Raw genomic sequence first — 27,926 nt, 5'->3', positions numbered from 1 at the left:
ATAAGAGACTGTAGCGAAGAAAATTCAGGAAATCAATGCAACTCTCCAACATATCAAATGCCTGATCCAAGTTTTGACAAAATTCTTAAATCAAGTTAGAAATGATAACAGAGAAAAACTAAAGACAAATGGCAACAAAATGACAGATCGCCTAAGGATGTTCCTCCAACAGGTTCCAGTTCATCAAACCTTCACTGCAGAAATCCCCCCCAAAACGTAATTTTAGCATCCATCCATAGAACATGAAAATAGAGAAGGAACTTTCTATGTCGTGTAGGAAGTTGAACGCGGAGTCAATTCGATGAGCGTATTAATGGAGTTCAGGGGAAAACCTACCTCTGCCTCTTCAGGTGCAGCAGGCTTCCCATGGTTTTCCTTTGTACCGTCTTCAGTTGCTGCTAAAATCGCCGAAAAAATATTAAGCATCTTTGGCTACTCTTAAAGAAACCCATCCAAAGATTTCGAACACTATTTCAAACCCATCTCTTTTATAACATATTGTGAGTGAATATTTCAAGACCAGAGTTGAGTCCTCTGTTGCGAACCAAGCTCTTACTCCAGCAAAACAAGTTGAGAATTCCGGGGATGTGAGTTCAAGTGATTGTTTTTTAGCCAGATGAGTACAAATTTAAGCAGTAAGATTCATCTAATAGTAGAAAAAACTAATTACCCAAATTCTCAAAAGCTTAGCAATACAAAATGAAAGATTAACGGAAAAGAATGACATGAATTTTCAAAGAGAGAGACCAACATTAAGTACAAATATTAAATGGGTTACCCTTGTACTCTCTGAACGAATTTCCAATACCATCATCTACCTGTTGGTGTTTTTTTTCTGTCAAACTCAAAAGTAAAGAATCTAGTACCGTTTTAATTAAATTAACTATTTATTTCGATTTTTTATTATAAAAAGGGAACATCTCCTAGGAAGAACACCACCTTGGTCAACGGGTGTCTTCTAGAGACATTTGCTCCTTATAAAAGAGGAGTCATTCTAAAGGTTCAAATCAATACACCATTGAAAAGTTCTAACCAAGAAGGATAGAAACTTCTCTAGTGTCCTCCCATAATTTTTTAATATTTTCAAAACAATATTTACTACGCCACTCAACATTGAAAGGATCTACTACAAGCCTCTACAATAAAATGTTGCATAGAAGTAAGCTTGATACTATCCTATTCCTAGGGGTAAAAGATCAGAAACATATCCACATGAAAGGGTTTGGTCTGTTTTACGACTATGAGCTCTGGCAGCTTCAACTTGCCTCCAAGTTTTATTTTCTCTTATATACTTATATTTATATGCATTATTTTTGTTGATTAATTGATTGTCTCTCTTGATTGGAATAAGGCCAATTGACAGAATCAATAATGTTATCCAGCAGTTCCAAACTTACCTCGATAGATGAATAGAAGGGAGAGAGAAATGAAACAAGCAAAAAAGCATCGCAAGACAAGAAATGCTATATGCTACTATTTTTAAGTACAAAAACATGGGAACAGGTACAGAGAAAAGGGTGTTACTAAGGCACTAAACAGAATATTATAACCCTGCTAATCTTTGAATTGGTGGTAGGTAAAGTTGAATTGTTAAGCAATAACATGCAACATTCCTTATTAAAAAAGGCACAATATTTAACATGTAAAAAACACCACAATATTTAGTAGCTTATTGTGCAAATATTCCCTTCATAATGCATGCAAGAATAACAATCACAATCATCAACAATTACCTCCATCTTCAAGGACATCGGAAGTCCACAAAGTAAGATTATCCCTCAATAGTTGCATGATCAAAGTGCTATCCTTGTATGATTCTTCACTCAGTGTATCAAGCTCGGAGATAGCTTCATCAAAAGCTTGTTTTGCAAGTTGGCAAGCCCTGTATTTAGATACATTGTGTACAGAGTCTGAATCAGATGATAAGCATATATCTAAAGAGCTGAATTTGATAGAAATTACCGTTCAGGTGAGTTCATGATTTCATAATAGAAAACAGAGAAATTCAGTGCCAACCCTAATCGAATCGGATGAGTAGGAGGAAGGTCCGACTCAGCTGCTTTTGTGGCAGCCTAAAAGCCCATAGTTTAGCAAAAGAATTCAATAGTAAAGAAATGTAAAATTTAGAAGAGGAACAAAACAAATAAATCAATAATTCCAAGAATTGAGAGACAATAAAAAAAAATCAGAGACTATCCAAAAAAGCAAAAGAAAAAATGTGATAAACTCATAACACATAAATGTATGCTATATCCACTAGCCATATTACAGGAATCTTAACTCCATATTGCACCTTAGCATATTGCACCTTAGGTAACATACAAACATTAGCATCATTTATCCTCTAGCAGTTCAGAGTTCAAGACTTCAATTTGCTCAAAAGTAAAAACCAACAGAGTGCTTTAGTTGTTCATAATTAATGATTTTGAGATATATAAAATTTATGTATTTAGCTGCATACTGAGGAGAGCTACATATTCCCTTGAATTTCTGGTTGGTCTCCAAATACCTAAGTATAGAACAAAACAAACTATTTTAACCAAGGTATAAATCCAAATGCAAAACTAACTATCTCCAAAGGGCTTGTCTGCAATAATAGTGCAAACTTCTGTTTCTGAGCATAACAAGAAAACACATTCATGGGACTTCTGAACAAACACAATTTCATTTATCAAAAGCAAAGACGTACAATGAAGAGGATAGGCTCCATTGGATCAATAAATAAACCTAATACACAATAATCCTTCTGCATCAACATCATGCATAGTCAAAAAGTCAAATGGAAGTATAGTAGTTATTGACATTCAGAAGTCAAATATTGAAGAGAATAAAAAAAAAACACAACTCAGACCCATTCAGTAACAATGCAGAAAGAAGAAACCCCACACAGGGTGACAAGTACTCAGTTCTGTTGTCTACTATGTGTTTCTGTGATTGTAAAAAGTTAGGAACACTTTCCAAACTCAGCATATGCCACGGGCAAACTATCATGTTTAAACATACATTTTGAAATTATTCGTACAAACTATAAAGAAAAATAAGAGAGAGAGAGAGAGAGAGAGAGTACATAGAATAGGCAGTAATGCTATCTTATCGTAATAAAGCTTTCCTGAAAATAAATACTTCAAATATATCAAACTCATAGGATATCAACTAGCTCCAATAGAAATAGATCTGAAAACAGATGTTAATTTGGACGTGTAATTAAAAATAGTACCATATTTCGTCAGTTAAAGCAAGCTCTTACGTAAAATAAAATATGGAAGAGGAAGAAAAATGAAAACTACCTCATACGATTTGAAGGACTGCTCTGCAGCTTCTTTTTTATCGCCTCCAGCTTTGAACTCTGCCAGGTAACGATAGTAATCGGCCTTCCTGTGACAAAACGAGAATAAACTTTGTGACCCATGAAAAGAACATCAAGCACCAAGGTGATTTCTTATGTATATAACCGACATCTTGTGGTAGAATACAGATGTTTCGCCGGCCGAAGCTGAGGGGATGAGGTGCTCATCGATCAGGGAAATAATATCGGTGCAAATATTCGAAAGCTCCGTCTCCACCTTATGCCGGTAGTCCTTGATGTTCTTCACGTGGTTCTCGTTCCCCTTCGCCTCTTCCTTCTGCTCGATGGAGGAGAGGATTCTCCAAGAAGCCCTCCTTGCACCGATCACATTCTTATAGCCCACCGAGAGCAGGTTCCGCTCCTCCACAGTGAGCTCGACGTCGAGATTCGCAACCTTCTTCATAGCATCTACCATCTCTGCGTCGATCGGCACGGATCAGATCGGGAGGCCACACAGAAATCCCAAAGACATGATAAAGAAATGGATGGAAACCCTAAGATTCCAGACCGGAAGACCTACCATCGTAGCGCTCGGCTTGCTCAGCGATCTTGGCGATGTACACGAAGTCATCTCTCTCCTTCTGGGACGCCATTGCCGATCGAGTGGGAACTCTTCGCCGCGATCGCCTTCTCTTGCCCTCAGCTTTTCGCCTTCGGTTCGGTGAAGACAAGGGAACAAATTAGCGGTCTGGACGGTGAAAGAAATCAAATAAATAGAAGCTTCTTTTTGTGTGCGTGTGTAGAAACTGAAAAAAAAATCAAAGAGATTTTTTTAAAAATGTGTTAAATTTTCGATCTCTTCCACAAATTAAAATGTAAATGGAAAAAATTTAAATAGCTAATTATTATTTTTTATCCTATATTTTTTCTCTATAAAAATTCTTGTTATATTATACTTTCCTCTCCCGCAACTGCCATCGACTTCTTTCTATGCAAGATCAATTGTATTATCTTTTTTATCATTATAATTATGGTCATTATAATCATAATTTTATTTTTTTTATAACTCAAGTTTCAATTTTTACTATCTGACTATTCTTAGAAATGATTAATCTGGTCCAATTAATGAAAGTTTTTCACCGATCCTCAATACTAAATCAAGTACTCTACTCGAAAAGATAAACTGATAAATTTTTTCTTGTCATGTCCCCAGAGGAGTCCCTGCCAGACAAAAATCCGGCAGCATCTCCCCTGTACCGGTGACAATATGAAGCATACATACATACATCACACTATATAAACATAAACAACATATTCATCAGCCCACACGGCTGGAACATACATAAAATAGAAATAACATAACCACGAAATGTATCAATTATATATATCTATCCATAGACTACAATTATTATATAGATAAACGACATCTGTAACAAAAATACAAAAATGTAAATACAGCGAAACAAAAGTAAAACAAACCAGAAAATCAGCACGTCGAGATCTCTGAGCAACTCTATGAAAGTCCAAAATCAACAGTAATATCAAAAGGATCCCTGTGTCTGCAAAACTGGAGACCAAGGAATGTAGCAAATTAGTCAAATGGCTAAGTGGATACTCAAGAAAGATGTGCATGAATTTAATCTTATTGCAGAAGTCAAGGAAGTAGAATAAATCATCATCTTTTGTTACAACTTTAGGATTATTCTTAAAGTTCTACATTTATACATATATATGTATAATCATCTTCTCATTATCTATAATCAGGTAAATTTTTTAGATAGAGTTTGGGATCTTCACCTTATCATCACTTGTCATCATTAATAAAATCAATTTTAATCACTCAATTATAAGTTATCATGGTAAGATCAACATGTATATCAATAGTCTGAATCTGATAAATCAACTAAAAAGTGAATCACTAGAGCCAAGATCATCAGAGTGAAATATCATATGGATAGGCTAAAAGCCTCCTAAGAGTATAAAACTGTCGCATACGTCATCTGACGTACAGGCTATCAGCCCTCACCGGTGGAAGACATAATAAACACTGACCGAGGGCTACATCACGCCAACACGCCTCGGGTGTACGGTCAGATACTCTGGACCGCGGCCACCGCGCTACCACAATGACATGTGGGCGGTCCAGTACTCTAATATAGAGCTCTGGTATAAAGCTAGGCTCATAGTCTTCACTTTTTAATTCTTCATTTACTATCTTTATTAATTCACCGTTATGATTATATTCATCCATTTATCATGATTATTCTCTTTTCATATTGAATGGTCAATCAAGGTAATATTTTCGTATCAAATCTATTAAGTTATCATTATAGGGTCCACAGATAAAAAGCTACAAGTATCAACAGATAGAGTATCAAAAAGCATGAAGTATGAAAGGTCAAGCAAGTCAAAAGAGACAAGGTATCAACAGAAGAGTAATTCAGAATATTTCTTTAATTTTTAAAAAAACAACCCTTCCCATATCAATCCCAATATGAACCCACATGTGAACAAGAAATGATATTAATTATTTACCCTCCAATAATTTTAATATTTTAACCCATTTCGCTATTTATAATATCAGTTTAATCCCCATTTTGAAAACAATAATACAACATATACATATTCCAATTTATATATTTATTCATGCACAAGGAAATAGACAAGAGTAGATGTATCCACCTTATATACAGCAAAATCTCCGAGTATCGGCAGGTCACCGTGCTCCACTCGAACTCGGATCTACAAACACAATACCAAACATAACTTAAATAATCAAAATACTATCTAATAATAATAATGACCTAAAATCTACACATTAAGTCTGATTCAAAATCAGTGAATTATTTTGATCTCGATACCTCGTACCACTTTGCATTCCTAAATACAACATCTGTTCTAATCTAGATAACCCTTCTAACTACACATCAATTTAACCAAAAGCAACCTAAAATATACCTTCTAAGGGTTTTGTGTGGCCCCCAGGGCGTAGCGCAGACGGTGGGCGCATGGTATCTCTGGCGTAATAGCCAGGGGTCGATTCTCAGGAACTGACGACCTGGGGTTTACCCCGCCATGCGCCTATGGCCTGTGTACCTGCATGAACCTCCCTCCATATCCGTGGGGCCGACACTAGGGGGGCCGCTAAGGTAGCGGATCTACCTTTTCTAAGGGTTTTGTGTGGCTGCTGGAAATGAGGACAGCAACTAGGGTTATTTTCCCTTCGTCGTTGGCCGCCTCAGCTAGCTCCGGCGAGCTCCGGCGGTGCTGCCAAGAAAAGGGCAGCAGCTAGGGCTGCTGTTGGAGAAGACAAAAGGCAGCAAAAAATGCTGCTGTTGGTGGGGGAAAAAGGAGAGAGCAACTAGGGTTTTGTTTCCTCTCTTTTCCCGGTGGTTTGGTGAGCTCCGGCGAACTCCGAGGAGCTCCAACAGTGCTGCCGAGAAGCAAGACAGCAAGGAAGGGGGAGCTTGTTGCCGTCGGAGAAGAGAAAAAGAGAGCAGGGGGTCGCAAATCTGGAGAAGAAGAAAGGGAAGGGATCTACCCTTCGTCACCACCGGAGAAGAGAAAGGAGCTGCTGCGATTTCTCCTTTTCTGCTGTTGACGAGAAGCAAGGAAAAGAGAAGAAGGAGGGGTTGCAAAGTTCGGTGGGGGAAGGGAAGAAAACAGGAAAAGAAGGGGGAAGGGGGCACGTGGACAGGTATGGCTTGTTGAATTTTTTTTTTTTTTTTAATACTTAACATTTCTACACGTGGATATTTCAACCCACGATCTCTTAGCCTGAGTTTTCACTAAATTTAACGTCAACATATACTCCAACGGAGGATCAAACCGTGATACTATAGAGTATCCTCGTTGTGCCTTCTCGTTGCATCATGCCAGGAGTCATAATTCGATTAATTTGATGTTAATCGAAATAACCAATTTGGTTAATTCAGTCTTAGTAAAATTTTAATTCGATTCAATAGTCAATATTAAATCGATTTTCGATTAATTTATAGACCGAATTAATTCAATGTCCACCCCTAGTCATAATTATATTTCTTATTGCTTCCATATAGTATGCATGCCAATTATAATTATTAAAGTGTCATTTCAACTTTCAAGTAGGGTTTGTGAGAGAGAGAGAGGGGGGGCTTATTAGGTTGTGGTTCCAATAGATTCAACGCTGGAGGATTCATCGCTTGTACTAGAACTTGCCTCCGTTATTGAGGATTCACCGTTTGTCAAGTATCAACAATCTACTATGGACACTTCATGGTTTACCTATTGGATATCTTATTGGTGGAAGTATTATTCAAAGTGTTGGATAGAAACTACTGAACAGATCACTGAGGTGACTAATTGGAAGGTGGTATCGGGATTCTGGAGGAGGTCCTTGCTAGAGATTGTTGTGGGGCGAGGCACTGTAAGGGGAAGACTATCCATATTGTTGGGATTCAATCAAATCATATATTAGAAAGATTTGGTAAAGATCATGGGTTTAAAAAGATATAGGATATTTCCATTAGTATGAGACCTTTTGGGTAGAGTTCAAGAGCAAAGTCATGAGGGTTTAGATTCAAAATGGATAATATCATATCATTATGTTGGGAAATGATATTATTTATATGGTGTGTTGTTGATTATAGAAGGAAACTGTGTTCTAGTAATCTAGGTTGATAATGTCCCCAAAGGGAGCTCATAAGGATTGTCATGTAAACTCTGCAGGTGGACTTAGTCCGGCATGACGATAAGGTTGAGTGGTACTACTCTTGGACTAAGATATTAATTAAAGAGAGTTGTCAGTAACTCATTTAATTAGTGAGCATTTGACATCTTAAACACAGGGAGATTAACACACTCATAATAAGAAGGAGCTCAAAATGTAATTTGGGATAGATGCGGTAGTTCAATAATAATTCTTTAGTGGTATGAATTATTATTGATGAGATTAAGTTGGGTGTTCGGGGCGAATACGGGAAGTTTAATTTCATCGGGAGACCAAAACCAATTCCTCCTCTCGGTCCCTATCATAGCCTCTTATTTATAAAGTGGTATACCCACCTATACCCACCTTTCTACCCAACCTTAGGTGGCCGGCCAAGCAAGCTTGGAGTACAAGTTGGGGTCGGCCAAGCCAAAGGTTGAGCCAAGTTAAGGTGGCCGGCCATGTATAGAATAAAAGGGATTTTATTTAAAATCTTTCCATATGTGGAAGCCATGATTTTAAAAGAGGGTTTAAAATTTAAATCTTTCCTTTTATAGCTTTCTACAAAAGATTAAGAGGAAGATTATATATCTTTCCTTATTTGTAGTTAAAAGGAAGATTTTAATTTTGAAGAAAACTTTCCTTTTTGGAAATCATCCACATGTTTTAATAGAGATATTTTAATTTATAAAATTTCATTTTATAACCAATCATGAAGGGAAAAATTATTAGAGAAATTTTTATTTTAAAAATTTCCGGAAACAAATAAGAAAATTTTAATTTTGTGTTTAAAACTTGCCTTATTTGGAGCACATGAAGGGGCCGACCATGTAAAGGGTTAAAAGGAATTTTTAATTAAATTTTCCTTATTAACCAATGGTAAGGAGAATAAGGGAATTTTAATTATAATTAAATTTCCTTATATGCCAAGACCAAGGAATATAAAAGAGGGGGTAGAGGTGCCTCACCTCACAACATATCTTCTAGTATTCCCCTCCTCTCTTCCTTGGTGTGGCCGGCCCTATTCTTCTCCTCTTCTCTTCTTCTTTAGTGGCCGGTGCATCCCTCTCTTGGAGTTCTTGTTGGTGGCCGGTTCTTGCTAGGAAAAGAATGAGAGAAAAGAGGCTTTGCTCTTGCATCCCTTGGAGCTTGAAGGTTAGTGGTCGAAACTTGCAAGAAGGAAGGAGTCTTGGTGGTTCTCATCTCGGTAGATCGTTGCTCACACAACGTCTGAGATAAGAAGAGGAATACGATAGAAGATCAAGAGGTTGTTGCTTACAAAGAAAGGTATAACTAGTAATTCTATTCCGCATCATACTAGTTTTTCTTTGTAAGAATTTTGAAATAGCAAACACAAGAGGCTAGTGATTCTAGGTTTCACATTTGTTTCGAATTTGTGTTTCTTTGTTTTTCGATCTTGTGATTCGATTGTTCTTTTTGGTTAAACCTAGGGTTACTATAAGGAAATTAAATATTGAATTTCGTTAAGAGGTTTTGTCGAGGTAGTGGTGGATGTTCCCATACCGAAGAAGGCCAAGTGACTCGCCATGTTTGACCTGGGAACCAATTTTCAAAATTAATATTTAATTGAATTTGTAACGCGGGTGGATTTGGATCAATAATGTTAAGCATCGTTTGCGATCCAAGTTTAAACCTCTAAGCACAGATAAGTTAAATTTGGAATCAATAATGTTAAGTTCTGTTTGCGATTCCTAATTTAATTTCTAAAGAACACAATAGGTTGTTAGTAATGGTTCAAGACTTGTACAAAATTTTTGTACAGGAGAACCGGTACGATATTCTCAGTAGCAACCAACAGAATACACTCATGAGAACTAAGTTGTATCAGGGAGAGTCTTGGGTGAGATATGTCAATGCTTACATAGACGGTAGAACAGTTTAAGAACATCGTGTCTACTGTGAGTCAGTAAACAAATAAATCTTTACAAGTGAAGGTTCAAAGGGTAAAACCTACATGTCCTGTATTGGACTCAACTACTGAATGTTATCACATACCCTATTTTTATTCATGTGGGGATTGTTTGATATATGTGAATGGAGAAGAGGTGGAAGAGGGAAGAAGTTCCATTGTGAATGAGATTTTAGTCTCATATTGAGAGTTTCAAGGCATATTGGTTGATTTATATTGATTCACATGCATTGATGATGTGAACAAATGCATGGGGAGAGGTTCTCTCTCACACGTGGGTGCATAGGGGGTACAAATCCAGGGCTCGGATTGCACTGAACCAAGTTGACTCCTTTGCGAGCATGACCTGCGCGCGCCGAATGCCGGATCAGTCAGGGCAAAATTTACCCAAGTGGAATAACCAATATTTTACCACACGAATTCTTTTTATTTGCTGCTCAAGAAGGTAACGGAAGCATTAACAATTGTTAATGGTGATTTTGTAACCTCCCGAATAGTAATAATTGACAATTGATGGTTGTCGGCTATCATTAATCCTTGGATATTTAATGGTCATTACTCGGCGTTCAATGCAAATAAGATATAGTGCTCCCATATAAAGGGAGACCATGGTCTTGAGCAGCACATGCACAGAAAAGCTGAAGCTCTCCACCTACATTCCCCCTCCTACTCTGTCGTGCATCTTTTGCTCGACAAGTACCTATAATAGTAATCGGGTACCTCTCAGTTCATCGTGACACCAGTGCTTGGTGGAAATCATGGTTAATCATTGTATCCTGGGAAACTGACGACCCAAGAAAACCTCGAAGCACAGCTGGAAGTGGGGCAAATCTGTTTCAAGGAAATTACGACCATCGCAGGCCTCGGTCCACTTGCTCACTCGACCGCACTACCCGATTGGCCGATTAGCCCAGTCGGTCACTCTGTCTGATCTGCGATCGGCCACCCTGCTCACTTGGCTACTTTGTGTCACTCAACCTAATTAGCCACTCTGTTGTACTGCCAAGTCAGCGACTCTGCTCCACTCGTCCACTAAGACTCGGTGCTCGACGGTCTCCACTGCTCGACCTCTCAGTCGCTCAGACGTTGGGTCCACTCGGCCTATTTGCCCACTTGGCTAATCTGCCAGCTCTGCCACTTGGCTACTCTACTTCATGACCTACTCTGCCCACTCGACCACTCTGCCCACTCGATCAATCTGCCCACTTGGTTGGTCTACCTCATGGCCAGCTCTGCCCGCTTGACCGCTCTGCTCACTCGGCCACTCTGCCAGCTCAGCCAGTGTGTAGTCTGCACTCAGCACTTAGTAAAAATCAGCCCCCACTAGTAGCCTGAGATTATCTGCTCAGGTCATCTTGACAGATAAGTTGAATTTAATTTGGTGTAATTTAAATTTGGCTAATTTTCTAAAATCTCTGACAGATTGTCAAACAGTTTTGACCACTTAGACTTGATTCACCTAGCTTCCAATTAGGAATTTGTCTGTCAAGTTTTAACCACTTGGACTTAATTCACCTAGCTTCCAATTATGAATTTATCTTCTTAGTCCCAACCAAAACTTAGCTTATGCCTAGATCTGCTAGGATATCATGCACCTGTAAATTAACACAGTTGGTTAAATCACAATTAATATAACTTTAACCTTAGTTATATATTAAAACCTTAGATTATATGTTGTGTACCCAGCACCAACATAGCCCACTTCTTGATTCCATAGTCTAGCGTGTTAATGGGTGGCCGAGGCACACTCTCTCTTATGTGGGCAAGGTGCAACTTATTTCATCGGTGCTTTAAGGTGTAGAATGCTTCTGGATGTCCATCTTGTCTGTGCCTCTAGGAGTCATAAACCATATCTACAGCATTTGTAGATATTTCATGTTGGCATCTAAGCATCTTCTAGTATCTTGAGCTGATATTTGTAAACCGAAGGAGGAAGGTGGCTTGGGATTTTAGGAGTTGAAGAGTTGGAACTTAGCTATGATAGCTAAGGTACTTTAGCATATTGAGGTGAAAGCATATGTTTGTGGATCAAATGGGTTTATCATAGGTATCTGAGGGGGGCAGATGTGTAGTCTTAGGAAGTAGCTCTTATAGACTCCCCCCTGATAAAGAGGTTACTACTTATATGAGACCGAATTCTCTTGGATGTGGGCTTGCCAATTGCTGTTGGACAAAGACTAGCGAATTTGTTTGCACGGGATGGAGGAGTGGCTTGGCATATGATTTCTTTAGACATCCCAATCCAAAAAAGGTATGGACCCATACGGTGTGAAAGACTTACCTACAGCCTAGTCATGCTACTACTTGTTGGATGCTAACCTTGAGACGTCTTCGCACTAGAGACTAACAAGAGTACTTGGAGAATCGATAGTGCACTTTTTCTAGATATGTGTTGGAGATACATGAGCATTTGGTTTTTTGGGTGTCCCGATTATTAAGCTTTGGAAGAGGGTCAAAGACGGGCTTTATATATATGTGGTAGGAGATATCTACTTTACATACTCTGAAGGTATTTGGGAAATGTTACCGTGAGAATAAAGTATTAATGAAGGCTTGATATTTTACTTTGTCTTCGTTAATACACTATGTGTGAAGAGAAATAAAAGTATTATAGAAGACAAATTATTATTATTATTTGAATTCCTTTTGTTTCTATTACAAATTTATTTTATTTATAAATGGATAGTAAAACTATATATTTATATAAATAATTTACGAATTGTAGAGATAGAAATCTTAGACGGTAGCGAATCAGATAAATTTGAAATAAAATTTATATACATTTATTTAGAAGGATAATATGTAATAAGTAGTGGAGTAAAACTCACATAAATACAGAGTTTCAGAGAATGACCGAATCACCATGAATCTATTACACATAATTTTACTTTTCATTGCAAGAGATTATTTTTACGGCTCAAATTGGTAAGGTCACACACAATGACCCTCAGGCTAGTGGACTCTTATATATTTTGCAAGCATCCATTTCATTTGATCTATTATTTTCATTGCATATTATATCGCTATTCTCGAATACGACCGGATCAATCGTTCCAACTGTTTATTAGGCAACAATGCCGAAAAGTGTTTCAGACGACACTGATCGTCTATAATAAGCACACAACAAAAACTGGGAAGAATTAGCTTACACAAGCAAGAGAAGCTTGCATTGTCTTATTTAAGGGACCGGAATCCGGATAGATATCGACGAGAGTTCATAATTTAGCCAGTGTTCTGCATTCCGGCAGCTATGCCCTTCATAGTCAAGATGAGGGTGTCCTCCAGTCCAGGGGCATACTCACTGCTTGGGTTGAGCTTCACTAACTCAGCAGCTGGTTTACTGGACTCTGTAATCTCCCTTGACAGATGAGGCCTCACATTGACATGGTATGATGGATCCCTTATTTGCTTCAAGGTATACGCTTGGCAAGCGTTCAGAGTCGTGATATAGGCGTCTCGCAGGCGTAACCTCTGCTTCAAATATGGATCCCCTTCCAACAGATCTTTGTGACCAGCAACCTACACCATGAGAATCAAACAGTTTCAGCTAATTGAATGGCAATTGTATTTGCTTGTTCACAAGAAACTTAAGAAAGAGCATCTCACCTGAAGAAGAAGTTGCTTTGTTTCTTCGTAATTGGCTCTTAGCTGTTCCCCGAACTTCCACAAATCTTCGGAAACTAACAATTTATCGTACAAAGTAGCTATGCCGGGATCTCCCTTAGCGAAAACCATCTCGACCAGGTCAATGGTGACCCTGAAAAATGGCCACTCATTGTACATTTGCTGAAGAGTTCGAAAATTCTTGACATCTTTTTGCAAGACATGTTTGAACGCTGCGCCAAAACCGAGCCACACTGGTAGATGGAACCGGGTTTGTGTCCATGCAAATATCCAAGGAATTGCACGGAGCGATTCGATGCCCCCACTAGGCTTCCGTTTAGATGGTCGGCTCCCTATGTTCATCCTTCCATACTCCAGCTCAGGTGTAGCCTGTCAGTTGTAACAAGAATTGAATTATAGGGAAGTAAAAAACTGAAGAAGAAGCCTAAGACATGCCAATAGATTACTTACAAGGCGGAAATACTCGACAAAACGTGGTTCTTGGAAGACGATAGATCGATATTCCTTTGTAGCTACAACCGCCATTTCATCCATCAATGCGCGCCATTCTGGCTTGGGGGGGATGGGGGGGTGCATTCCATGTTCCAGTGTAGCAGCTGTGAAACGTTGGAGTGTCCTAAAGCACAAATGTTCCTCTCCAAATGACTGCTCGATAACTTCACCTTGAACTGTAACTCGAAGTGATCCATGAACTGTATCCGGAGGTTGAGATAGGATAGCCAGATGAGTAGGACCGCCTCCTCTCCCGACAGTTCCACCTCGCCCATGGAACATGGTCAGCTTTACTCCATACTGGTTGGCGACTTTTATAAGTTCTTCTTGAGCTTTATATAACTGCCAGGCAGCAGAAAATCTACCGGCATCCTTCCCTGAATCCGAATACCCGATCATAACTTCCTGCTTCCCGTTAATTCTGTTCCTGTACCAATCGATCGAGAAAAGTCTGGCTAAGGCTGCTGGGGCAGCTTCAAGATCTGCAAGTTTCTCAAACAATGGGACTACTCTCAATGGAGTTTTCACATGGCACTCGCGCTGCAGCAGCTCAACAGCCAAGACATCTGATGGAGCAGTTGCCATCGAAATGATGTAAGCCCCAAAGCTGTCTGAAGGAAGCTCTGCTATGACATGGAACGTGTCCAAGACATCAGCAACTTCTTCCGTCTTCGGTAAGTCAGATCCAAATAAAGGGCGTTTTCCATTAAGTTCAGACAATAACCATTCTTGACGTTGCTCCTCAGACCATTCCCGGTAGGATTGAATTCCCAAGTGTTTAGTGATAGCATCAAGAACGTCAGTGTGCCTGTCTGATTCTTGCCTGATATCGAGTCTGACAAGGGACAAGCCAAAGGTTGACACTTGACGCAGAAAATCAAGAAGGCTCCCGTCGGCAATAGATCTATCACCACAGTCACAGAGTGATCGATAGCAGAGTTCAAGAGGTTCCAAAAACTGCAAGAAAGGGATCGAAAAGGTTAGTAAGTATTTCAGCTAATAAGATTAGAGATCATTATAGCACCTGTTCAATGCTGGTGAAAGTTGCTTCCTCAGGAATGTCAGAGTATCCATTTGAAAGTAAATGACGAGAGTACTCTCGTGTGCAGTATAATTTATCTCTCACATCGCTAAGAATAACACGGTATGGTTCGCTTGGAGGAACTCGCTTCCAGAACTCTGTTAAACAGTAGGTGGAAATGAATAATGAATTGCTAAAGTTCAAATGAACTTGAGTTTGCAAAATCATTTGTACACTGGAAAACAAATCAATAAACAAACAGTACCAATGTAGTGCTTTGCATCTTTTTTTGAGGATTGGTGCAGCACATCAGCTTGTACTCGAAGTTCAGAATTACAGCGCCACATAGACAACTGCAATAAATAAAGAAATATCAACAACTTGCAAAGATATCACTAATGGAATTTCAAGTGACCAAGATCAGATGAGTTAAAACCTCAAACATCAAATCTTCGATTTGTGAATAGTACAAGTTTGCTGCCATCATTCTGGCCAACAAGCACACATCCCTTGTTACTTCTGGAGTAACTCTTGGGTTACCTAAATGCATAGGAAGTTTATAAGAACAATGCACCAAAGCTCCAACTCATTTTCAGGAGTTCAGACATCTACATTATAGTCAAATTTTAAGAAAGCAAATGTATGACTTGTCTAAAATCAGCAAGATGATATACCATCACGATCACCGCCCATCCAAGATGAAAACTGAATAAGAGGAGCATTATAGGGCATACGCTCATCTATCCCAAGGTTTTTCAGTGCTGTATCAACACGTCGTAAGAATTTCGGAACACCTTTCCATATGGTTTCATGGAAATAGCTCATTCCGGCCCGCATTTCATCTTGAGGAGTAGGGGGAGTTCTTCGGATTTCATCAGTTCTGAAGGCAGCTTGAATCTGCACAAACTCCAACCAATTAAAGAAAACTCACCCAACTTTGAGACAATCATAGAATGAGATAAAATCATATAAGGGTTCAATGCTCCATTTTCCTATGAATAACCTTGATAGAAAGAGAATCGAATTAATTTTACAGAGAAAATCCTGTAAAAAAAATGTATAATTACCTCTCTCTGAAGAGCCTCATCAAGTTCCTGCTTGTCATCTGGAGTAATGTCTTGCGCATTCAGCTGAGTCAAACAATTCCTTATCCTGATAAAGCATAAATGATAGGTAAAACAACTTATTTTCTTCCCATCATAGTTAAGCAAGCATAGAACATCCAAATGGTGGAGATGTTAAATCACTGACTTAAAAGATACATCTTTTTACGATTTGCAATGTGGATATATTTTGAGGATTAACAATTAAAACACTGGCAATCAAGCATTACTATGACAAATATTTCAAAATGAATTGTAGCATGTACATATTGATTGGTAGTTTAGACAAACCTTGCATGCTTCTGAAGCAAGGATCTTCTGACTGACTGTGTTGGGTGTGCGGTCAAAACCAGATCAATAGTCTGATTCTTTAGAGCATCAAATACCTCTTCTTTGGACTTATTCAGCTGGCCCACAAGGCGCTTAAGCGTTTCCTCTATGTCTGATTCAGTAGCTGCAGAATTTTCATCAGCAAAATCACCCTTTTTCAGCTTGGCCCTCCTACGATAAGCAATCTGAACCTCCTCAGCTAGATTAGCCAAGTTAAGCATGTGGGAGAATGATTTTGTGACCACGATTGTGTCACCCGCATCCAAACTAGTAAGCAGTTTCCCCAGATCCTCTAGCTTCTGAGGCTCATGCTTGTCTTCATATTCGGCAGAAAGCTCATACAAATCTTGAACCTGATACCAATAGCAAAAGCCCAAATCGAAGCAAAAAGTTTCAATAATCACAAGCTCGCTCAAGTTTGAATAACAATAAGGCAAATACATGATCATGAAATCATGAATGGATGAACCATCGAGAGAACAAAAAATGAAAAATCCAGATGGTTAACGCCCCTTCCGACCTAATCTATCAACCACACACACCACCAAAATCCTTTTTTTCCCCATCGAAAACAAATACCCGAAAAAAAACCAGATATACCGTTTCTCTGATCTCCTCGCCGTGGAGATCCTGAAGAATGTCGAGGAAGCGATCCAAGAGGAGCGCGTCGTACTCGACCAACTTATCGTCCTCGGAGACCTTGGCGGGGGCAAGAAGCCTGATGTGGGCATCAATGGATGCCATCTTCTCCACCTTCGACATCTCTGCCGCCGATCCCGATCCACTCGCTCCTTCGTCTCGATTTACGCAGCGCGAGAAAGTGAGGACCACGAGGTCAGGGCACGGCACGGGTGCCCGCGAAACCCTAGATTGCTTCCGCAGTCACCTCCGCGAGACACCGAAGAGAAGCGCGGAAAGCAGCGATGAGTCAATGCGCTCGATCGCTCGGCTTCTATTTATAGAGAAGCGTTTAGCAACTCTTGATCACTCTGTCTGCTACAAACCGTTATATTTAAATTGACCGATTTTTTTGAATTTTAATAAATATGTCTCGGTAACAAAATGGCATATATTATAAAAAATATTATATTTCTCAATTTTAAAATATAGAATTAATTAAATTCGGTGAAGCAATTTAATTATTTGGAAGTTCAAAAATGTTTGAAATTTTTTTTGACTATGTATTTTTTTTATTTTTTATTTTCATGTTTTTTAATGTCTCTTCTTAATTTTATTAATATTTTTTTTTGAATTCTCTGCCTATATTATAAACGAGTTAAATTGTATTAAGCTTAATAAGGTAATTAAATGAGTCTCCTGTTGTTCGTCATGCTGCATCATCACTCATGCGGTATGGATGACTTTCTATTTTAAGAAAAAAAAATCTGTTATCTACGTCTAGATTCGTGGAACTGATCGATTAAGTTGCTAAATTAAATGGAGGCATGGCTGGTGACCGGTGAGTAAGATACTTGTAGACGGTGGATTCCATGCTGTTGCATTATCTAAATTAGATTCCTTATAACGTTAAACAATGTTTTTTTAATCACTAAAAGATTTTTTTATATTAAAACATTGAAAAATACACTTGATCTGAACTCTTATATTATTATAAAATAAATAAATATAGCAATAGAGTTCATCATTGGCAATAAAAAAAATATATATTGGTGGTTCAATGCATGTGTACACCTAATAAAATTAGCTATTTTAACTCAAGCTGTTGCATAGCCAAGTTTAATCATATTTTTTTTATTTACACTTCACTGTTTAGAAAAAAAATTAATATACCTCTAAATTTATAGAATTTATATTAGTTTATTATTATTATTTGTCAAAATGTATATTTTTAGATTTATAACTTTTTTAAATTACAATTTCAATCGATTTAAACTATATATATTGATACGGATATGAGTATGGGGCAAGGAAGAGATTAAAGGGAAAAGGAGGGGCAATTTGGTCTTTTCATTTGGTGGAGAGTTTTGAGGGTTTAAGGTGGCACTATAGCATGCACGTAAGGGGGGGGCTTCGTTTTTTCTCCGCCGCAGCCCACAGAAAAAGCTTCTTCTTCTTCCTTCTCCGACATTGTCGCCGGAGCTGATGTCGGCCACCCCCTCTTCTCCACTCCTCTCCTTCTCTTCACCACTGGCCGCTACCGTTCCTCCCTTTCCCTCTCTTTCTCTCCGCCGCCAACAGGGCTGCTTCGTGGAGGAAGCTGCCGCCAACTCCTTTCTCCCTCGGACGTTGCTCGTCGGCGCCGACCGCCTCCTCTTCTTCTCCCTCCGATCATCTCTTCTCCTCACCCACGCGACCCTCGCCTCGAATGTCACCGTCGTTTTCTCCAGCGATGCCGCAGCTCCTTCCTCCTCCTCGCAGCGCCGGCTGTAGCGACGACAGCCACTCTCTTCTTCCTCCTCCTTGCAGCGATGACAACCTTCTCGTCCCCCTTCTCCTCACGACGCTACCACTGAGCAGCAGCACAGCGCCGCCATCCTCCTCTCGCCGTTGCCGCCGGACAGACCGGCCACTGCTTCCCTTGTCCTCCTCATGGTGCCGGCCGCAGCCCCCTCTGCTGTTGGCCATCGTCGGCACAGCGTTGCCGCCGTAGACTCGTGCATCTCTCAACCCCCTATGCTGCTGGTTGAGGCCATCCACAGCCAGGTGGCACCGTCTTCGACGGTTGACGATGTCCTCCGGACCATCCTCATCAGTGTGTGCCCCTCCGATCCATCCTCATCAGTGTGTGCCCCTCCGATCCATCCGGTCATACCTGTTTGATTACGGTCCAGCATACCGCGTGGTTCCTCTCATTTAGATTGTCTCCGGCCTTCGTGTCGTTACTGTGTTCGGGTCTTCGCGCCTATCTAGCTTGTGCACTATGTTGCAGTGTATGTGTTGATCTCGTCTGTGTATCGTTTCCCGGCCTGCGTGCCGGTCTAGTTTCCCGGCCTGCGTGCCGATCTCGTTTCCCGGCCTGCGTGCCGGTCTCATTTCCCGACCTGCATGTCGGTCTCGTGTTCAGGCCTGCGTGCCGCTAATACCCCCGGCCTGCGTGCCGGTATTTTATCCCGACCTGCAGCTCGTCTTCCGAGCCCGTGCCGCGTCCAGCTCCTCGCCGTCAGATCCAGCTATATAGCCTGATTGGAGTCATCCACTCTTCCGGGTCGCGACAACTCGAGTCGCGTCCCATCCGAGGGCGCCCCCCTGGGCCAGGGTACGTTCCTCGTTCATATTTCATATGCATTTTCATTATTTCATGGCTTAGTCTTGTACTCATATATTCGTTGGATCTGCCTCGAGTATCGGGGTACCAGGGGCTGGGTCAACCCGGTCGCTGGCTGCAGGTAGCGTTGACCAGAGGACTTCTGAAGACCTGGTCAACACGGGAGCCATCTCAGCACACCCCCCTCCGGGACGTCGCGATTCCGTCAACATTCTCGACACCTCACCCGACGGTCCATCCGACTCAGCTTCCGGACCGGATCAAATTTGGCGCCGTCTGTGGGAACACAACAGCCTGTTCTGGAACGTGAAGATGGATTACGTCGGGAGGAGTCGAGGGATCGAGTAGAGCTTCAGCTGGTTGACAGGTTAGTTTTTCCATTATGTTTTTTCCCTGACTCCACGGGTATTCGGGAGTTAAGGGACCAAGACAAACCCTTAGCCGGTTGCCACGGTTTCCCGATCAGGTATGCTACAAGCTCTGCTCCCTTTTTACGATTATAAGAACTGCTATATTTCCCTGATTAAAGAGTAAGAGCCTAGTTCCTTGATCAAAGACTAGGGTCTTCGATTTTTGATCGGACACTAGGGGCCCAGCTCCCCACACATACACTTGGGACACAGCTCCCTGCTCATACTCTAGGGGCACAGCTCCCCGCCCATACACTAGGGACACAGCTCCCTGATCATTGACTCGCGGTACCACTTCCCGATCAGGATCTAGGGGCCTCGCTCTTTGATTACAGGCTAGGGGCCTTACTCCCCGATCAGGGATCAGGGTTCCAGCTCCCCGATCAGGGGTACTACAGGCTCTGCATCCTTCACCATGAGGCTCTGCATCCTCTTACTGCTACAGGCTCTGCATCCTTCACCATAAGGCTCTGCATCCTCTTATTGCTACAAGCTCTGCATCTTTCACCATGGGCTCAGCATTCTCTTACTGCTATATGCACCTCACTCTACTATTATTATATATGCTCTGCATTCTTCACTTGTTGTGCAGCCTCTTACATATACATATGTTGCTCTCTTCACCTACGGTGCTCTATTTCCTTCTACGGCTATGGGCTTTGCTCTCTTATATCGGCTTTACGCTCTTTATCTTCTCCCCTCGCTCCACGGGTATTTGGGAGTTGAGGAATCGCGATAGATCCGCAGTCGGTTGGCACCACACCGCTGTCAGGTATGACATAAGCTTTATTTCCTCATGCTGCTACATGCTTCGCTTTTGCTAGCTTCAGGGCTTATCCTTCCCCGTTCGGTAGGGGTGTCAATTCGGGTGGGTCGGGTCGGGTTGGGTCGGGTTGAGTTTTTTTTTTTTTTTTAACCCAACCCGAACCCGACCCGAACCCGAGTTCAACCCAAAACACCTCAACCCGAACCCGAACCCGACCAACCCGATCAACCCGAACCCGACCCATATAACCCGAAAATCCGATTCAAAACGACTTTTTTAGGCTATTTTTCCTATAATTCTTCACTTTTATCTCAATATTCCATCATTATCATACAAACATGATATTAATATACATAAAAACATCTAAATTTTTAAAATAAAATTTCATTTAACCCCAAAAAACCCACAAAACCCTATATTTAAGTCAACCCGGGTCAACCCGGGTCAACCCGAACCCAACCCGACCCAACCCGAGACTCTTTTACTCTCTAACCTTCCAACCCGAACCCGACCCGAACCCGAAAATGCCCAACCCGAACCCGATTTTTTTCGGGTCGACTCGGGTTGGGTCGTCGGGTCGGGTTCATTTTTGACACCCCTACCGTTCGGGGTTGAGCGGTTGTCACTGGTCTCAAACCAGCTTATTGGATTTCTTATCTCCCCCGTTCGGGGTCGAGTTATCGCCACGGGTCTCGGACCGGAGTATTATTACTGGTCTCGGACCGGCGCCATCGCCACCGGTCTCGGATCGGAGTATCATTACTGGTCTCAGACCAGCGCCATCGCCACCGGTCTCGGACCGGAGTATCCCAGACTCTCGCCTCAGTGCGAGTTATAAGTGAGCTCTGACCTCACGCCCAACGACCTTTCAGGTCGACTCCCATGCGAGAATTAAAAGTGAGCCCTGTGCTCGCGCCCAACGACCTTTTAGGTCGGTAGTCCCAGACTCTCGCCTCAGTGCGAGTTATAAGTGAGCTCTGCCCTCACGCCCAACGACCTTCCAGGTCGGCTCCCATGCGAGAATTAAAAGTGAGCTCTATTCTCACGCCCAACGACCTTTCAGGTCGGTAGCCCCAGACTCTCGCCTCAGTGCGAGTTATAAGTGAGCTCTGCTCTCACGCCCAACGACCTTTCAGGTCGGCTCCCATGCGAGAATCAAAAGTGAGCCCTGTGCCCACGCCCAACGACCTTTCAGGTCGGTTGTCCTAGACTCTCGCCTCAGTGCGAGTTATAAGTGAGCTCTGTTCTCACGCTCAACGACCTTTCAGGTCGGCTCCCATGCGAAAATTAAAAGTGAGCTCTGTTCTCACGCCCAACGACCTTTCAGGTCGGTAGCCCCAGACTCTCGCCTCAGTGCGAGTTATAAGTGAGCTATGCCCTCACGCCCAACGACCTTTCAGGTCGGCTCCCATGCGAGAATTAAAAGTGAGCTCTGTTCTCACGCCCAACGACATTTCAGGTCGGTAGCCCCAGACTCTTGCCTCAGTGCGAGTTATAAGTGAGCTCTGCCCTCACGCCCAACGACCTTTCAGGTCGGCTCCCATGCGAGAATTAAAAGTGAGCTCTGTTCTCACGCCCAACGATCTTTCAGCTCGGTAGTCCCAGACTTCTGACGGTCAGGGCTCAGATTATTCTCTTCTCCCCTTGCTCCACCGGTATTTGGGAGTTGCGGGACCGAGACGGATCCTCAGTCGGTTGGCATCACTTTGTGATCAGGTATGATAAAAATTCTGTCTCTTTATATTGCTACAGGTTTCGCTTCTATGGGCTTCAAGGCTTATCCTCCCCCGTTCGGGGTTGGGCTATTACCACCGGTCTCGGACCAGAGTATTACCCCCGGTCTCGGATCAGAGTATCACTAACGATCTCTCGGTCAGGCGGAGAGACCAATGCCCATTCGGTCTTCCAGAGACCAAGTCCTGGTCAGACCTTCAGATCAATTCCTGGTCAGGCCTCCAAATTGCTTCCTTGTCAGGCCTTCAGATTGTTTCTGGGTCAGACCTTCAGATCAATTCATGGTCAGGCCTCCAAATTGCTTCTTTGTCAAGACTTCAGATTGTTTCTGGGTTAGACCTTCAGATCAAGGCTGGGTCAGACCTCCAAATTGCTTCTTTGTCAGGCCTTCAGATTGTTTCTGGGTCAGACCTTCAGATCAAGGCTGGGTCAGACCTCCAAATTGCTTCTTTGTCAGGCCTTCAGATTGTTTCTGGGTCAGACCTTCAGATCAAGGCTGGGTCAGACCTCCAAATTGCTTCTTTGTCAAGCCTTCAGATTGTTTCTGGGTTAGATCTTCAGATCAAGGCTGGGTCAGACCTACAGGTTGCTTCTTTGTCAGGCCTGCGGATTGCTTCTGGGTCACAAGTCTCCAGATCGAGTACTGGTCAGGCCTCCAGAGCACCTCCCGGTCGGGGTCCCTGACTCTCGCCCCGGTGCGAGTTATAAGTGAACTATGCTCTCACGCCTCCAGACTCTCGCCCCAGTCCGAGTTATAAGTGAGTTCTGCTCTCACGCCCAACGACCTTTCGGTCGGCACTCATCGCTCTGCTCGCAGCTCTGCCTGACACTCACCGCTCACTCGCCATTCTGCCCGGCACCCATCCCACGTGATTCACTCGCCGCTCGGCTCGGCACTCATCGTGCACGCTCCGCCGCTCTGCTCGGCACTCATCCTTAGCAGGTCGCTCACCGCTGTGGCACGGTTGGTACTCACCGCTCACTTGCCGATCTGTCGTGCACTCATCATATTTGCTTCGCTCGCCGCTCTGTCCGGCTCTCGACATCCACGTTTCGTTCGTCGCGGTGGCTGGGTCGACATCCACCGCTCACTTGTCGCTCTGCCCTTCACGTTTCGCTCGTTGTTGTTGCTTGGCCGTTTGCTCGACCATTCGCTGGTACCACTCGGCTACTCGTTTTACGCTGGTCGGCCTATCGCTTAATGTTTTTCTCGGTTGCGCGCTCGGCATATAGTTGATACTATTTTTCGTTGCTCAGTATTATTTGAGTCACTTGGTCGGCATTGCCATGGATACTCGTTCAATGTGATAAGAGGAGCCAGTAATCTGATTCCGCGTTCGGTAGCGATTCTGTTTTGGGATTGGTCTAGTCAGTCGGACTTGCGCCTCCTTCGACTAGACTTGAGGGGGAGGCTTGTGATACGGATATGAGTATGGGGCAAGGAAGGGATTAAAGGGAAAAGGAGGGGCAATTTGGTCTTTTCATTTGGTGGAGAGTTTTGAGGGTTTAAGGTGACACTGTAGCATGCACGTAGGGGGGGGGCTTCGTTTTTTCTCCACCGCCACCCACAGAAAAAGCTTCTTCTTCTTCCCTCTCCGACGTTGTCGCCGGAGCTGATGCCGGCCACCCCCTCTTCTCCACTCCTCTCCTTCTCTTCACCACTGGCTGCTACCGTTCCTCCCTTTCCCTCTCTTTCTCTCCGCCGCCAACAGGGCTGCTTCGTGGAGGAAGCTGCCGCCAACTCCTTTCTCCCTCGGACGTTGCTCGTCGGCGCCGACCGCCTCCTCTTCTTCTCCCTCCGATCATCTCTTCTCCTCACCCACGCGACCCTCGCCTCGAATGTCACCGTCGTTTTCTCCAGCGATGCCGCAGCTCCTTCCTCCTCCTCGCAGCGCCGGCTGTAGCGACGGCAGCCACTCTCTTCTTCCTCCTCCTTGCAGCGATGACAACCTTCTCGTCCCCCTTCTCCTCACGACGCTACCACTGAGCAGCAGCACAGCGCCGCCATCCTCCTCTCGCCGTTGCCGCCGGACAGACCGGCCACTGCTTCCCTTCTCCTCCTCAAGGTGCCGGCCGCAGCCCCCTCTGCTGTTGGCCATCGTCGGCACAGCGTTGCCGCCGTAGACTCGTGCATCTCTCAACCCCCTATGCTGCTGGTTGAGGCCATCCACAGCCAGGTGGCACCGTCTTCGACGGTTGACGATGTCCTCCGGACCATCCTCATCAGTGTGTGCCCCTCCGATCCATCTGGTCATACCTGTTTGATTACGGTCCAGCATACCGTGTGGTTCCTCTCATTTAGATTGTCTCCGGCCTTCGTGCCATTACTGTGTTCGGGTCTTCATGCCTATCTAGCTTGTGCACTATGTTGCAGTGTATGTGTTGATCTCGTCTGTGTATCGTTTCCCGGCCTGCGTGCCGGTCTAGTTTCCCGGCCTGCGTGCCGATCTCGTTTCCCGGCCTGCGTGCCGGTCTCATTTCCCGACCTGCGTGTCGGTCTCGTGTTCAGGCCTGCGTGCCCTAATACCCCCGGCCTGCGTGCCGGTGTTTTATCCCGACCTGCAGCTCGTCTTCCGAGCCCGTGCCGCGTCCAGCTCTTCGCCGTCAGATCCAGCTATATAGCCTGATTTGAGTCATCCACTCTTCCGGGTCGCGACAACTCGAGTCGCGTCCCATCCGAGGGCGCCCCTCTGGGCCAGGGTACGTTCCTCGTTCATATTTCAGATGCATTTTCATTATTTCATGGCTTAGTCTTGTACTCATATATTCGTCGGATCTGCCTCGAGTATCGGGGTACCGGGGGCCGGGTCAACCCGGTCGCTGGCTGCAGGTAGCGTTGACCAGAGGACTTCTGAAGACCTGGTCAACACGGGAGCCATCTCAGCACACCCCCTCCGGGACGTCGCGATTCCGTCAACATTCTCGACACCTCACCTGACGGTCCATCCGACTCAGCTTCCGGACCGGATCATATATGTTGCTCAATAGAAGTTGATATATTATATTATAAGTTAAATGTTGTATATAAAGTGAGCACACGATAATGAGAAGAAGAGAGTTGTAAAAATAATGATGTTAAGATGAATGTACAGGGATGAATAGCATCAATAAATTTTATATTTAAACAATATAAGATTATGATAAATAAATATATTATATTAATAGAGAAAGAAGGAGATTAAAAAAACTTAATTAACAATGATAAAATTTATTTAAATATATATAATGATTTAATAGAGAATAGAGTTTAATAGTCTTGTAAGGTAATTATAGATATTTTAAATAATAAATTTTTAAAAATATATCATTTTCTTCTTTATTATTATTTTTAAAATTTATATATTTCATTTAAAAATCATAACTTATATAATGATAAATTTACACATTTTTATTGACTCCATAGTATTTATGGAAGCACAATTTGGTGAAATATTTTTTAATCTTTTTAGTTTTAAAAATAACATCTCTTAAATAATTTTTCTAAGAAAGACAACTAGTTTAATTTCTGCTCATATTCCAAAGTCTAATAAAATATATATAATTAATTGTTAAAATATCATGATGCCAATCGCGTCATCATGCACTCTTTAATCAAATTAATAATAATAATAATTTTGCAACTAAACTATTACAAAAGCACCGACTATTACAAAAGAATAATTAACTTGAAGATGGATGGTTAATTATCTAAATTTTGAACTCATTGGTCCCTAATTAACAATTATTCTTTATAGTTACTGGACCAAATTAATTGAGTATATATGTAAACAAAAGTTTAGTAGTCATAATTATGCTCCAAATTAGATGCTCTTCCACCTTCATGTAAAAAAATAAGATCATATTATTTAAGTTGATAAAGAATTATATAAAATAAAGCATTATCAAATATATTTATAAAGTAAGTATCCAAAGTAACATCTTTATTTCGAAGAATAAAGTTACCATTAGCTTTGCGCCGCATCAATACTAACTTAGAATTTTTCTAATTATTTTTTAATGATATGCTTCATAAGTAGGGCTGTTTGACGACTGACACATGGCAAAGCGGACCGGTCCATTAAAACTAGGGGCAGTTTTAGGACCTATGCCTAGGACCCTAATTTTTATTGGGATATATTATTTTTAATATATTAAATATATTTTTATGTGTTTTTTTAAGAAAATGAAAAAGAATATGATACATGTGATTAAAGATTTACATGATCTCAATCTCTACTCAAAACTTCGGATTTCGTGCAAAAATCTCATCATGCTTTCAATAGATATAGTCATAAAAGAGATCTTTTTATAACAAATTAAATTTATTTTTAATTATAGATGTTATTTTATAAGATCTAATCTATTAATCTTCAATATCTCTCAATTCTACTCATCTCTTATTACGTTTTTCTTGCGTTCCTTTCTCATTTGATCAACAAGAATATGTATTAGAAATTTTTTATCTTATCCATATAATCTAAAATAAAAATACTAGTTTTTTTTTAGTTCTCTCTCTTCCCTATTTCCAACTCCCCCTCTTCTTTTGCTCATTAAGATTGGAGAAAAGAAACCACACCTAATACTAATACGTTGATTCGGTTGGTGGTGCTACTATGCTCCTTACCTAATTAAATTCAAATATTAATGTATTCATTCATATATTGTGTAAATAGATGATTTTATTATTTTTGAATAATATCAAGTTAAATACTTTTACCATTTTGTTTCCTTAATATGCCTTAAGTTTAACTTTTATTTAGATGTATTTACTATTATAAATTATTCGATTTTACCTTTGTCTCTATTCTATCATTTACAACTATTTTGGTTTAGATGATAAAATATGATTTTTTTTTTCTTTTGCTCTGTGTCTAAAAAGGCTCCCATTTAATTCTGGATAAATAATAATAGATAGTTTGGTATCGTTGGGATTTTTATTTTTTAAGGATTGTATCGTGTTTTTTCATTTTATACATATATATTTTTTATTTATTTTTTATGCTTCACGAATAATGATAAGTTGAGGGAGCATAATTTTTTTCCTATTATTATCATATTCCATTGTTATTTTCTCAATTTTATTTCCTTTTGTAAGGGTTGTTTTTTTTCCAACTTTTATTCAAGTAATTAAACATATATACTTCCATCTTTCTTCATTTTTAAACAATTTTAAATACACTTATTTTTAGTTAAGTGAATTGTAAATTTATTATCTCCTTGAGGTATATTATTATATCTACTCTAGTTTAATATCTTAAAGTCTATACCTCTCTAAATTAGGTTATTAAAATTTAATTAATAATTTTACATCTCAACAAGTGAGAAAATTATTTTATAA

The 27,926-nt window shown here is 41.4% G+C and overlaps 2 protein-coding genes across 3 annotated transcripts; both read right to left on the bottom strand.

The window, feature by feature from the left end:
- Positions 1-23: 23 nt before the first annotated feature.
- On the bottom strand, positions 24-4,050 carry LOC122006840 (14-3-3-like protein B). Of its 2 annotated transcripts, none has more exons than XM_042562492.1 (7): positions 3,867-4,050; positions 3,457-3,763; positions 3,288-3,375; positions 1,963-2,072; positions 1,734-1,882; positions 337-398; positions 24-194 (listed from the first exon to the last, which is right to left on the bottom strand). In XM_042562492.1, the coding sequence occupies exons 1-7, from the start codon at positions 3,937-3,939 to the stop codon at positions 192-194; spliced, it is 792 nt and encodes a 263-aa protein (XP_042418426.1). In that variant the 5' UTR covers positions 3,940-4,050; the 3' UTR covers positions 24-191. The 2 variants fall into 2 exon arrangements, with proteins under 2 accessions (XP_042418426.1, XP_042418427.1); XM_042562493.1 differs by having other exon boundaries at positions 337-395; positions 3,867-4,049.
- An 8,887-nt stretch (positions 4,051-12,937) lies between these two features.
- Positions 12,938-17,412, bottom strand: LOC122006839 (phosphoenolpyruvate carboxylase, housekeeping isozyme-like). Its single transcript, XM_042562491.1, has 10 exons — positions 17,074-17,412; positions 16,435-16,826; positions 16,108-16,192; positions 15,715-15,937; positions 15,477-15,580; positions 15,306-15,393; positions 15,044-15,198; positions 13,978-14,976; positions 13,510-13,896; positions 12,938-13,422 (listed from the first exon to the last, which is right to left on the bottom strand). Exons 1-10 carry the CDS (start codon positions 17,233-17,235, stop codon positions 13,126-13,128), a joined length of 2,892 nt encoding a protein of 963 aa, XP_042418425.1. The 5' UTR covers positions 17,236-17,412; the 3' UTR covers positions 12,938-13,125.
- Positions 17,413-27,926: the final 10,514 nt, after the last annotated feature.

This window comes from Zingiber officinale, chromosome 7B (genome assembly GCF_018446385.1).
Source record: "Zingiber officinale cultivar Zhangliang chromosome 7B, Zo_v1.1, whole genome shotgun sequence".
Taxonomy (NCBI): Eukaryota; Viridiplantae; Streptophyta; class Magnoliopsida; order Zingiberales; family Zingiberaceae; genus Zingiber; species Zingiber officinale.
This window is presented reverse-complemented; position numbering and strand designations above follow the sequence as displayed.